General features: G+C 41.8%; 4 protein-coding genes across 6 annotated transcripts in view; all 4 read right to left on the reverse strand.

Moving 5' to 3' along the window:
* Nucleotides 1-4,717, reverse strand: part of LOC139456964 (uncharacterized) — a 42,129-nt gene extending 37,412 nt beyond the window's left edge. The window contains exons 1-4 of one of the 2 annotated variants that reach the window (XM_071238456.1): nucleotides 4,646-4,717; nucleotides 1,329-2,145; nucleotides 591-837; nucleotides 201-335 (exon numbers count right to left, since the gene is read on the reverse strand). In XM_071238456.1, the coding sequence (XP_071094557.1) occupies nucleotides 201-335; nucleotides 591-837; nucleotides 1,329-1,906 (960 nt within the window). In that variant the 5' untranslated portion in view covers nucleotides 1,907-2,145; nucleotides 4,646-4,717. The remainder of the gene's footprint in view (nucleotides 1-200; nucleotides 336-590; nucleotides 838-1,328; nucleotides 2,146-4,645) is intronic. The other variant, XM_071238511.1, reaches the window with a different exon arrangement.
* Nucleotides 4,718-5,977: 1,260 nt separating this feature from the next.
* LOC139456680 (octapeptide-repeat protein T2-like) lies at nucleotides 5,978-6,274 on the reverse strand. The gene has a single exon (XM_071238384.1). The coding sequence runs from the start codon at nucleotides 6,272-6,274 to the stop codon at nucleotides 5,978-5,980; it is 297 nt and encodes a 98-aa protein (XP_071094485.1).
* Nucleotides 6,271-7,729, reverse strand: LOC139456696 (octapeptide-repeat protein T2-like). The gene is made up of 2 exons (XM_071238385.1): nucleotides 7,697-7,729; nucleotides 6,271-6,750 (listed from the first exon to the last, which is right to left on the reverse strand). The coding sequence occupies exons 1-2, from the start codon at nucleotides 7,727-7,729 to the stop codon at nucleotides 6,271-6,273; spliced, it is 513 nt and encodes a 170-aa protein (XP_071094486.1).
* A 2,032-nt stretch (nucleotides 7,730-9,761) lies between these two features.
* LOC139467264 (uncharacterized) lies at nucleotides 9,762-13,534 on the reverse strand. 2 transcript variants are annotated; one of them, XM_071248923.1, is made up of 2 exons: nucleotides 13,455-13,534; nucleotides 9,762-10,712 (listed from the first exon to the last, which is right to left on the reverse strand). In XM_071248923.1, the coding sequence occupies exon 2, from the start codon at nucleotides 10,625-10,627 to the stop codon at nucleotides 9,824-9,826; it is 804 nt and encodes a 267-aa protein (XP_071105024.1). In that variant the 5' UTR covers nucleotides 10,628-10,712; nucleotides 13,455-13,534; the 3' UTR covers nucleotides 9,762-9,823. The 2 variants fall into 2 exon arrangements, with proteins under 2 accessions (XP_071105024.1, XP_071105023.1); XM_071248922.1 differs by having other exon boundaries at nucleotides 13,382-13,530.
* Nucleotides 13,535-14,078: the final 544 nt, after the last annotated feature.

A 14,078-nucleotide genomic window follows, 5' to 3' on the forward strand; every position in this document is an offset into this window, starting at 1 on the left:
GTTCACATATTGTATCAGTTTTATCCAGTTCCAATTTGTAGCAAAACTGAAACAATGAGAACTGGTTCAAAATTATAGTCATCAAATTATTCTAGTCAATGAGGATGACTATCAATGGATTTTACTTGTCCTCAGAACAATTTAGCTGGTGGACTAGTTTGAATTTCATATTGTCTACAGAGAAGAGGAAGAGTACCTACCACCCCTTTCTCTATGACCTCCTTCACTTTAGCGCGGGTCATCTTGGGCTCGTAGGCAAGACGGCCGATACTGGTCAGCTGTTCATTCAGACTGTTCCGAATCATCTGCTGGACATCCTCGTTCTTCACTAGCTCCTGGACAACATTCATATCAGACAAAATGAATCAACAGCGTTAGTCAAATGTTTTGAAGGGATTGAACTTTGTCGGAGAAGTATTGACCGGTGGAATGTCTACAATGAACCTGATGAACACTAGCTACCTGAGTTAAGCACAGCTAAGTGCACATGACTAAGACAATCAGATTCACAACAATCAGACATAAACTAAAATAGGAAATACAATTGGGACAAAACATGGTGATAACGACTATGCATCAACAAAACCTACATGAATGATATTCTTCACATTGATTGCAGTCAGGCCTTTGCTAATCGCACTCTTTTCCAACATGTCATCCATTTCGGTATCAGCAATGTGCAATCTATCCTGGGAGGTGTCAGCATCGTCAGCACTCAGGTAGTCAACACCAGCAACCCCAGTACCGCCAGCACCACAGGAAGCAGCAGCAGCAGCAGCAACACACTTTCTTGGTGTTGATGGAGGTGTGGTTTCAAGTCTCTTCTTGATTGATTTTCTGAAAAGGAAAATATAATCTTAAATAAGCATGTGTACTTTACTTTTAGCCCCATGATGATCCCGGGTTAGAATACGTCTTCAGCAACCCATGCTTGTTGTAAGAGGCGACTAATGGGATCGGGTGGTCAGACTCGCCGACTTGGTTGACGCATGTCATCATATCTCATTTGGGTAGATCGATGCTCATGATCTGATGATGTCAATCACTGGATTGTCTGATCCAGATTTGATTATTTACAGACCACCGTCATGTAGCTGGAATATTGCTGGGCGCAAGATGGTCACAAGTTCTTCATCATGTTCATGAACTTTACAGGTCTCAGACAAGCAGACTTATGTTAATTTCAAACCCTGGTTAAATGCATACAACTTCACGCTTTAAAAAAGGTGTTCTTGTATCATGTGTATGTTTTTATGATTTTCAAGCATATCATTGTAAATAGGCAAACAACTATTCCAAATACTTTACAAAAGTATGGAGAGACATACCTGTTCTCTAGTTCTAAGCTGGCCATGATTAACTGTTTCCGAGGTGTCTTCTTCTGGTCTCCCTTGTGCTTAGATGGTGTGTCCTTCTTGTGCAGTTTCTTCTGTGAGCAATGCATGGCCGTATTCACTTCACTGCTCTCCTGATTCAAGATTGACAACTGTTCGCTTATAAAAGCATAGTTCTGCTTCTCCTCTTCACTCAAGGTGCTGGAGTTCTGAGCTGCTTTGTCCTTGACCGGTGTGCTTGCAAAACTCTGGCCGCAAACAATCTGAACTGCAGATTCGTCCTCGTCTTCTGTTACTTCATCCGATATATCGGTCCACTGGCTGTCATCAGAGTCAGCATCAGGGCTTCCGACCCCATCAGAACATGCTGAAGTCACATTGTCAGAACCACCTTCCATTACGTCTTCGACTCCCTTACTTCCTTTGCAATCAATAACCTGTTCTTCACTCAAATCTGAGGTTTCTTTCGGATTCTTAGTAATATCTGTGTGTTCATCTTCAGTTGATACTGACTCTTGTTTAACACAGAGGTCATTGTTTGACTCATCAGCATCTTGTGGACTGTTATCCATCACAATGACACAGTTAGCTGGTGTATTCACACCAGTTATGACATGACAAACATTCAGAATAATGTCGACTTCATACACTTCATGTTGGTATGAAGATCAAGAGCTGATGACAACATGTGAGTTCTGTCTGGATCTCCCATAGTCCGAGGTACATGGTAGAATATATCACCTATCATTGAACACTTTCACCACAGTGACTGGCTTCATTCTTTAGTTTGACAAGTACTGTGTATCTGAAACTGTAAACACAGGCAAAAGTAAAAATCTGTATCTTAAAGTTACCCTATTTGACGTAAAAAGCACCCTGCTCTAATAAGCACCCACGGCAATATTTGCTCATATATTGGCTGGTGAACAATCCCAATAGAACCCCTTGCGATTGATCGATGTACACAAGACTTGTATTCGCATATAATATGCACTCGTGTTTTATATGCACCTTAATTATGGGCAATTAAATTCTGGAAAATTATATCTGTCATATATAAACATTTCAGGCTGTCAGCATAAACCACGAAATCTATCTTTCAACTGTTTTTTTCACCAAAAGAATATGCTAATAAGAGCCCCCTATTTCTAATTATGAGAGCGTCCTGGATGCTTATTACGTTGAATATGGTCGTTTAATTTTGCAGAAGCGGTATTGTGTGTCACGGTAGTGTTATTAACATCACTAGTGATATGGAATGATATGTGGAATTTACATCATGATCATTAGTTTGTTTTCATTGTTGTTTAACGCTACACTCAGCAATATCTGAGTCATGAGCTGGTGGTTTGTAAATGATCAAGTCTGGACCAGACAATCAAATGATCAATATCATAAGCAACAATCCACACTGTTTGGGTATGATGACATGCAATAAACCAAGTCACTGAGTCTGACCACCAGATCAATTTGATCGCCTTTTATGACCAGCATTGGCTGCTTATGACCTATTCTAATCTGACAAGAACAATTGTAGGTTTTGTCCTAGACTAAGATATGTATACGATGTAACTTGTAAGATAATCCATAATAACCCAACAATATTGTTTCAATTATTTAAAAAGACATTGCACTTCTAATTAAGGCAGCATGCACACATAAATTTAATTTCATATCAACACATACCGCATCAGATACAAAGGACGAACTTCGCAAATGCAAATTACTGTATTCACATAATAAGCGCCCCGCACTAATAAGTGCCCACAGGGGTATTTGCTAATATATTGGCTAGTGAACAATCCCAAATACCACCCCTTCCGATTGATCAGTGTACACATATTTATTCGTGTATAATACACACTCGTGTGTTGTACATCTTATACGACCCTTAATTATGGGCAGTCAAATTCTTGAAAATATATCTGTTGCTACCCAGACTTTTCTTTTATATCATTTCAGGCTATCAGCATAAACCACAAAATTTACTATCTTTCCACTCTGTATTTTTCCTCACCTAATAAGATCCCTCTATTTATAATTTTGAGAGCGCCCTGGGCACTTATTACGTCGAATATGGTATTTTTTTGTCCTGACCATTACCTAGTGCATCATGGTGCATGTTGTGCATGAATTTTGTTTCCAGACCATGAGACAGCTGATTAAAATAAAAGAAATTAAAAAAACATATACATGTTTTACATCCTTAAAAAGAAAAAGAATGGTTCACAAGATAGAATCCCAAGTCAGAATGTTACATCCCTTCACGTAGCATTATATATATTATGTGTACTTCAGACGGCAAGACAATTAAAACCAATTTATAAAGTTTATATACTATTTACAGTAAATACCAAAATCCTGTTTCAGAATAGAATATCGGAATAGCAATGACTTAATTAACATACATGTCATCCCCAGCAGTAGAGTATCATCCCACAGCGGCCCCGGGTGGTAATTGGGCCCTAGTAGGACTGTTATCTACTCATCATGTTCATAGTAAACTGCTATCAACTCATGTTCATCGAACAGTTGAAGATTCAGGTAGAGAATAGGTCTTTAGCAACCCATGCTTGATGTAAAAGGCAATTAACAGGATTGGGTGGTCAGGCCCGCTGACTTGGCTGATGCATGTCATTGTATCCCAATTGCGTGGATTGATGCTGATGTCAATCACTGGATAGTCTGGTCCAGACTCGATTATCGTTTATAGCTGGAATTTTGCTGAGTGCAGCGTTAAACAACAAACATGACAAACAAAGCAAAGAAACAACATCATGTTCATACCACATTCCCACTCACAGCATGAATAGGATCAATAGCAAAAGCACATATTTCTTCATCTAGTGCATGAATTTACGCAGTAACTGGGACGAGAAATGTTAAGACTGAGTAAATCGTGGAATAATCATAGTATTAAATGAGAAATGGTCAAGAACCATTGAGAACATGGAAGATCTGTGTTGAACATGTTAATCATCAATGACCATATATTTCATTTGACATAAACATGACAAAAGAATATCAGGTTCGATTCCAAACAATAATGTTTCTGTTGTGTTGATGATTGTTTAATTTATGTAACACATCAAAACCAGTATAAATGAAATGCGAATCTGAAGACCCCCGGTGTATTTATAAATTCAGATTATTTCTGCGTCACTGTCAGGCACAAATAGTGTAAACATTAAAAAACCATCAATCACCATCGGTGTTTGACGATTTATTTCCTTCGAACAATCTTCACCGATGCAACCCACTTCGGATAAACACATACTTTGCAAATGATAGCGATCAATACAATTTAATACCTTACTACTTCGTCTGTGAGTAGCATTCACATTTCTGCATGCAAGCCCGCGCCATTTTAGTCGCTGATCAAAACTTCCGGTGGGTATGTACCAAAATATTAACCATGAGTGATTGGTGAAAGGAAACGGATTTAAAACAAAACGTTCCTGTGTATATTATCTGCTGGTATCAAGGCAGGATATTTTCTTGTAGACTTGGTACAGCATCGTTAAATCAGTTAGCATACGATTGGCATAAATATGAATACTAAGTGTGTTAAACATTTTGAAGCGTACATAAAATACAGAGACACATACGACTATTGTCGTGCATGGTCGTTCTAATTTTACGAACGAGCGTGACGTGAAGTTATTTACTCACTCGGTTCCAGCGAGTGAGTGGGTTTGATTAAGGTAAGACTTAAAGGATGCAGATCCTGACACTGGAAAGATTTTGTTTCTTTTTCACGGGTCTTTAATTAATCATGGCCACGGGAGGACATGTGCACCTGACTCCTTCGGGCTAAAGTGGAGAAGGTGCTAGATACTTCATGTTCATGGTGTAAATTTTGTTAAAAAACCCAGTGCTCTAAGTTTTCACAGGTGGTATTTCATTTAGAACCAAAATGTCCATCTCCTTTTTGGGAAGTAATTCTTATATCGATGTTATAACTGGGGTAGTTGTTTTTTAGGTGAAGGTAATGACGACAGACTATAAAACATGGTCAACGCTGTGTAGGGGAAGAGGTTGTGAGGGGAAGGCGTCCTGGTTAAAAGGTCCATCTCTCTGTCCCGAGATATATTTTCAACAAGTGAAAAAACCCTGAAAAAGACCAAACAAAGAAAAGTGAAGTGGTCAACTCGAGGACAACCTACATTTGAAATACAATCTGTGATACATTCTGTTGTTCAGAGGATCGAGAGTGAGTTGAAAAAATGTAATAAGACGGCCGAAATCACCTTTAAGGCACCATGGAAAAGAAGGTACCATATTCTGCGGGAGAGAATTATTTTCGAGAATAGACGCCATGCTCACACACAAGAAAACTGTTTCTCTACCAGCATAGGTAGGGCCATCAGAAACAACGAAACCGGCACCACCCAAAATAGCAGAGACTTTTTACTGAGGCCCTGTGCTACTCAAGTCACCATGGAGTCCACATCTTATCCAGAATGTAAGAGACACTTTTCCAGATATGCTGAGACACAGAAGACAGACAACCGATCCTCCTCTTCACGTCCCTCTTCCTCCTCAGAACCCTCCTCCTATTCATGCCCCTTCTCCCCTTCACGTCCCTTCTCCTCAGTCCCCTCCTCCCTTCACTCCCCTTCTCCACCCCCCCCCCTTTACGCTCATCGTCCTCTTAACCCCTTCTCCTCCTTCACGCCCCTTCTCCTCTTCACGCCCCTTCTCCCCTTCACGCCCCTCTCCTCCCCACGTCCATCTTCCTCTTCACGTCCCTTCTCTTCACGTCCTTCTTCCCCTTCACGCCCCTTCTTTTTATGCTCCTTCTTCTCTTCACGCCCCTTCTCTTCACGTCCTTCTTCCCCTTCACGCCCCTTCTCCTCTTCACGTCCTACTTCCCCTTCACGCCCCTTCTCTTTACGCTCCTCCTCTTTACGCCCCTTCTCCTCTTCGCGACCCTTCATCCCTTCACGCCCCTTCTCCTCTTCACGTCCTTTCTCTTCACGTCCTTCTTCCCTTCACGCCCCTTCTCTTTACGCTCCTTCTCCTCTTCACGTCCCTTCTCTTCACGTCCTTCTTCCCCTTCACGCCCCTTCTCTTCACGCCCCTTCTCCTTTTCACGTCCTTCTTCTCCTTCACGCCCCTTCTCTTTACGCTCCTCCTCTTCACGCCCCTTCTCTTCACGTCCATCTTCCTCTTCACGCCCCTTCTCCTCTTCGCGACCCTTCACCCCTTCAAGTCCCTTCTCCTCTTCACGATCCTTCTCCCCTTCACGTCCATCTTCCTCTTCATGCCCTTTCTCCTCCTCACGCCCCTCCTTCTCTTCACGCCCCTTCTCTTCGCGACCCTTCATCCCTTCAAGTCCCTTCTCCTCTTCACGATCCTTCTCCCCTTCACGTCCATCTTTCTCTTTCTCCCCTTTCTCCTCCTCACGCCCCTCCTTCTCTTCACGCACTCTTCCTCTTACCGCCCCTTTTCCTCTTCATGCCCCCCCCCCCCCCCCTTCACGCCCCTTCTTCTCTACAGGCCCTTCTTCCTCTTCACGCCCCTTCTCCTCTTAACGCCCCTTCTTATCTACACGTTCTGCACTTTCACAACAGTAAAATAACTACAGAATATTAACCACCATACTAGAGACCGTAGGGGCTTACAATACTTTTGCTTTCTGCACGGTGCCCAGCAGGATTTATCTCTCATCACAAGGGATACAAAATACAGTATCCTCACCTTTCAACAAATATTCATGTGTATTTCTGATATGACCAATACGACATGTCGTATTATGACCTCTTCAAATCTGAACTGACAACCCAAGCAGGTGTAACCGATATTTGGTTTTATTTCATCTAAATTATTTATACCCACTTTGGTGTCCCACTTCTTTTGCATAAGATATCGGATGTAACATCATATGACCGGCCTATACACACTGAATTGGATTAGAAGTGGTATCTTCCCGAGGCAAGGGACTCCACAAGGCGATCTTAGTGTTAAGTTGGTCGTAACTCCCATACTTTATCATAGGATTACGATCAACGTAGCACTAAGATCGCTTTGTGGAACGGGGCCCAGTTTCCACCCTTGCCGAACTAGGCCGGAATTTCTGGATTCGATCGTAGATGTAATTGCAAGGGGTATATTAGCATCATGAATAACAGGTTATATTTGTATTCCTAGAGGTGGAATAAGTGATGCTTTTTATTGTACAAGTCCTCATAGGAAGGGTGAAATTGCAATGACATATTGCAAGGCTATTTGTATGCGACGTTGCTTCAGGGATGGCTCATCAGCTTCCACATATAGGCTATTGAGGGGAGAAGTTCTGAAGCCACCAAGACAAAACCCCATTCCTTGATGATGAATAGTATCCAATAATATTCAATTACTTTTACAGGTTCCACCATAGACGATGGAGCCATAATCTTGTTTAGAGCGAATAAGTGATCGGAGTTGGAGTAAAGTTTTCTGATCCCCACCCCACTTTGAATTCGACACGACTTTCAGAAAATCAAGGGCCTTCGGACATCTTTTTTTTTTAAAAGGTAAAACGGCTGTCAAACAATAGACCCAAGAACTTTGCCTCGTTGACAACCTTAATAGGACTGCCATTCAAAACTAGTTCTGGGTCTCATTGAGGTTTGTATTTTCTACAAAAGTGAATAAAATTTGTTTTAGATTTTGAAAATTTAAAACCGTTTTCTGAAGACCATTTATGTATTTTTTTAGACAAAATTGTCTTTCTATAGTACCATATTTCTGACTATATCGTCACTATGTGGCCCGTTATGCACATGCCAGGAATAATTCTGTTATTTTTGCCAATAATACCCTTCATTCTACACCAAATGGACTTACATGGGGTAAACCTATTCAATGTCGAGATGAAGGACCGCCCGTTTGAACGCTTGGTAGTCCTAACACGAGTTGTCTGTTGTGAGCTCATTTCCTTTTCCTGTAGGCTTTTCACATTCCTTGTTCCTTCAGGGTTTGGAGTCTAAGGCTGGATGTTACTATTGTACATTCGCACCCGACATTCCAAAGGGAGCATCCTCTGTTTCAACAATCTGTATAGTAATATGTCCACTGAGGATATCATTATCATCATTGATCAAATCAAGAGTGATATGTTCATCACACAGAGCGTCAACCCAATTTGTCTTTAGTTTTAAGCTTCCATCTAGGTCCAAGATAATAACATGACGCAGTGGACTCACCTGGATGTCTGCAAACACTGGGAAATGATCCCTGTGAAGTGCATCATCTTGGAAAACATCTCAGTTGCACTTATTTGCCATTGAAGAGGAAACGATAAATAGCTCTAAAGGGGAAAAGATCCACCTTCCAAGATCCATTCCGGTCATTTTTCTGTTGTTCGGGATTACTAGATCAGCTTCATTCAAAAGAGATTCTACAACTGTCCCTTGATATTTAATTTATCACTGCCACACAATTCATTATGACTGTTGAATTCACCACAAATGAAATGTAGGCCACCAGATGCCTTAACAATTTTCTTTATCATTCACACTTTTCTTCATCAACATAATATATTTTTACCGGATTAGCTTCAAAAACTGTTTGTGGTAATGTATGTTCCTTGAAATACACATCAGATTCAATCAGCATAGCCCAACCTCCTCTACAGGGATTGTTACACATTAGGATTACTAGTTACTATGTTACCAACCTGGTATAATAGTTAATTTTTAAAAAAATACTTCAGGTCATAATAAACGTTTCCTAAACGCAAATGGTATCTGGCAGTTGTGAAAAAGCGTTTAAGGTGATCTCCATGTGACTTTGGGGGTTCCAGGGCAAGATTATAAGGAGTTTCAGTGCAAGATAGTAAGGATTGAGTGAGTTGGGTTTAACGCCGCTTTTAACAGTATTCCAGTTATATCACGGCGTGTCAGCTTACTGTGGGAGGAAAGCCCGAAGTGATGCAGGTCTTAGATGTTTACCACTTTGATGAAACCCACGAGCAAGGGTATGGTGCTGACAAACCTAGAAACATAATCGGGGCGAACCGGGATTCGAACCCACAATCATACTTATTTATTAGGTTTCTCGCGTGTCCAAGGGACGCAACCCTGCATAGCGAATTGCGGCGCTTTAGACGACTGGGCCAAACGTGACCACAAATAGTAAGGAAGACGAGTGCATTATCCATTATTCTTTATCAACATGCATTTTTTCAAGATATCATTTGACACATCAGAGACAATATATCGGTATATAGTCTCTGGACACATCAGGTGAGGTGAGGTGAAATGGGGTTAAACGTCGCGTCCAAGATTATTGCACTTATATAGCGACGTGCATGTACGTGTGTGTGTGGCTGCTTGTACTAGTCCGGACTGATGCCGATTTATAGTGCTAGCTCACTGAGATACCATGCCGCAGTTTAACATGACGAAGGTCATATAAGTAAAATAACTTTATTAACTTTGTTATGTTCTTTGGTAACCCGACTATATGAGTGCAATGGGGGTTGAGATGCTGGTCCATGTTTCTCAACTGTTTGTCTGATGATGGTGGCCATTGAATAGGTGAGACTGTTCCCGACACCTCAAGTAGAAAGTACAGAGAATTTGTGAAGCGACCACAAACATAGACTTGATCCAACATAGCTCCAGCGTGCTCCCCATCCTCCGCGACAGCAGCGTGAACCAGCCACACGTGCAGCGCGACATCGACAACCGCAATATGAAATAGAAGACTTGAAATAGTAAAGTTGATAACAGAGGCAAAACTATATCCTTTGCGATGTTCTGATTGGACGAACCCTTCCCCTCCTCAGAGATGTCTGTTTTGAGTCGGTTAAGACAAAGGAATGTTGAAGAAAGTAAGATGGTAATGCACATTACGACTTGAGGAATGAGAGACTTCAGCCCTATTGAGCGGGCCATTTGTTTCATCGACCAATACTGGCAACTCTCATCGTCCATTTCATCTGACGGCTCATCTCGGGAAATTCCGGAGAGAAACGCCCATGTCATAACGAGGTTCAGTATTGACGTGATGACGAAGGCACTTTTCAAACTTTTCACAATGTCTTTGTTTGTCCTGGGCGATAGGCGAATAATATTGCTCGTGCAAAATGCTACAGCTAATAAGCTGCATATCGTGGTGATAACGAACACACAATTCACAAACAAGACGTAATGTTTGTTGCAACTCAGTATGACCTCGGTGCGCGAATACAAGTCCACTAGGAGGGGAGATAGGAGAACCGTCGTGATTGGTTCTGTCAAAGCAAGAGCCACCGGCAGTGATTGGTTGATGCGATACGATCCGCACAATCGTAATGGTCTCATGGTTTAATCTGTATGTTGAATGGCCCTGACACGGATTCCTGTTCAAAGTTCAAAGGTTATTGCATAATCTTCCCCACACGTTCACCTGCAACAGACACAGAACGACGGGTGATATATCTTATAATTACCGACAGTGTGAAAACAGGTGCTAACACACGTTCACAACCACAGGGGCTGCTTCTACGGGCCTGGCACAGGCTCTTGTGGACATACTTTGCTGGCTACAATCCCCAGAGAGCATTATCTGAGCCACTGAATATTTATTCACAGGTTATAAATCTTACTGGGTATTCAAGATTTTCTTTGGGTATTCATTGTGGGGCTAGATATTTATTGTCAATATCCCTTCATTGTGGGCTACATACTGACAGCATCCCCTCATTCTGGGATAGACACTTACTGGCAGTATCCACTCATTGTCAGGCTAGATACTTACTGACAATATCCCTTCATTGTGGGATAGATACTTACTGACAATATCCCTTCATTGTGGGGCAAGATACTGGCAGTATCCCTTCATTCTGGGATAGACACTAACTGACAGTATCCCCTCTTTGTGGGGCTAAATACTTATTGACAGTATCCCTTCATTGTTTGGCTAGATACTTACTGACAAAATCCCGTCATTGTTGGGTTAGATACTTATATTATTGACAGTATCCATTCATTGTTGGGCTAGATACTTATTGACAGTATCCCTTCATTGTTGGGCTAGATATTTACTGACAATATTCCCTCATTGTGGGGCTGAATACTTACTGACAATATCCCTTCATTGTGTGGCTAGATACTTATTGACAGTATCCCTTCATTGTTGGGCTAGATACTTACTGACAATATCCCTTTATTGTTGGGCTAGATACTGATATTATTGACAGTATCCCTTCATTGTTGGGCTAGATACTTACTGACAATATCCCTTCATTGTTGGGCTAGATACTTATTGGCAGTATCCCTTCATTGTTGGGCTAGATACTTACTGACATTATCCCTTCATAATCGGGCTAGATATTTACTGACAATATCCCTTCATAATCGGGCTAGATATTTACTGACAATATCCCTTCATTGTTGGGCTAGATATTTACTGACAACATCCCCGGATGTTTATTCAATGTCCGTCCTCCACCGTGAGCTGAGTTGTTGACAGGACCAACCCTTGCCAATCATATAGACCAACACAATTCCTCACTAGCTCGTCCCTTGGGCACGCCAGAAACCTATGATTGTGGGTTCGAATCCCGGTTCGCCCCAATGATGTTTCTAGGTTTGTCAGCACCATATCCGTGCTCGTGGGTTTCATAGAAGTGGTAAACGTCTGAGACCTGCATCACTTCGGGCTTTCCTCCCACATTAAGCTGACACGCGGTGATATAACTGGAATAATGTTAAAAATGGCGTTAAAACCCCAACTCACTCACCTCACTAGCTGGACATTGCAAAACAACTCACCTTGATATCAACACAGTGTCATGAGCGTTATGACGTGATCGTTTACATTTTTCAAGCCATCAATAATCTCAGTAGACGTGAAATCGAAATACTAGAAACTGAAGGTAACAGCCGATGTTAGTTGCTAGGCAGACACACGTTATGGATGACATGAAGATATAGATTTGCCATTATTCAGCAAACACGACTGACAGTTATATCCTCAACTGAACAACATTTAACACGACCGGGGATGTGAAACCTGCAATTTACCCTTTCACACAGTGGGGCCGTCTATACAAGTAGGCACAATATGAGAGAGAACGCTTAGGTCTGGAAGCTTTGATATTTGTTATTATATCAATATATTGAATTGGCATAATTTTACAAAGGATGCATATAAAACGCATGACTACTATACCTCCCAGTTACTCATACATTAGTGAGTGAGTGAGTATGGTTTTACGCCGCTTTTAGCAATATTCCAGCAATATCACGGCGGGGGACACCAGAAATGGGCTTCACACATGGTACCCATGTCGGGAATCGAACCCGGGTCTTCGGCGTGACGAGCGAACACTTTAACCACTCGGCTACCCGACCGCCCCTACTCATACATTAAGGAGGGTACGTGCCATATGCAACACCCTCCTCCCCTGAATCCCCAATACCATCGAATGTTTCACTCTTGTGTGTGACTGCTCACCCCTGAGTCCTGAATACTACTTAACACAAATCTCAAAAGGATTTAGAAAAGGAAAAGCGAAGTTATGGATAAAAATATTGAAAAAAAATACCGAAAAAATTATTTACGTACTCGATCATGTTTGTTTCATTTTGAATATCTGCCTTCCAAATACAATCTTATTTTCGTTTCGCCTACCACACTGCGGAGTTCCTAGTCTGTCTTACAGACCCTGATACAAATATATATCAAATATAGCCCATGCAAGTCTATAATGTTTGGCAAGTCTAGATTATTGCAGTATCAGGTATCTGAAAATGAAGAGAGTCACTGGGCTCTTTTTTATTATATTTTTATTAAGATAACTGAACAACTGTTTTTTCTGTACGATATGTTCATTTCAGAGACTAGATGTTAGACTACGGAGTCCCGAACACCCTCTGAATTGACCTCCCAAATCCCGTGTACCAAAAGGTGGTTGGCAGCCTCATTTTTAAGAAGCTACAGCATACCATCGCGGTATAGCGAGGATCAATATTTCCCTGACATGTTCGAGTGTCTACGCTATAGCGCTGATATGCTGGGGGAGGACACGACAGAGACTTGCAACGAAACAAAGTCACACATGAACCACGTACCCGTCTGACTTTTTGGTCCTCCATTTAGCGACCCCTCAAGCTACCTAGATTCGTACTCTGGCTTTGACAGTACCTGCGAATATTCGAGACTTGGTTTCTGCTCGCTCTGTTCAGGATCCGCCAGCTTGCCATGTGCAACTAGGTCACACCGTCTCACACAGAGAGTGAAATGATAGCTGGTCACGTGACTAGGTCCATTTAACATTGGGATTAACGTCGCGCCCAAGATTATTGCACTTATATAGCGACGTGCATGCACGTGTGTGTGAGGCTGCTTGTACTAGTCCGGACTGATACCGATTTATAGTGCTATACCACTGAGATACCATGCCGCAGTTTAACATGAATACACCACTCAGACACAGTATACTGACTCCGAGCCGACCAGTCCTTTTTTTAGCTAATGCCGAGCGCCAGACAGGATAACAACAAGTACCATCTTTTAACGTCTTTTGGTATGACGCGGCTGGGGATCGAACCCCGGACTTTCCGCTCTCCGGGCGGACACTCTACCACTAGACCACGGAGGCGGTCCATTTTTTTTTTTTTTAACAATGAGATTGTATAGCAATAGCAGCCCACACTATTGTTTTAGTTGTCAACATTAAGGCTTGATAACTATATTAATGAAGGTATTTGAAAGGCATTTTGAGTGATACACATAAAGAAGAGAATTTATGGATGTCAACTGCTTTAT

This window comes from Haliotis cracherodii, unplaced genomic scaffold, assembly GCF_022045235.1.
Source record: "Haliotis cracherodii isolate W230 unplaced genomic scaffold, xgHalCrac1.p SCAF_1, whole genome shotgun sequence".
In the NCBI taxonomy this organism is placed as follows: domain Eukaryota; kingdom Metazoa; phylum Mollusca; class Gastropoda; order Lepetellida; family Haliotidae; genus Haliotis; species Haliotis cracherodii.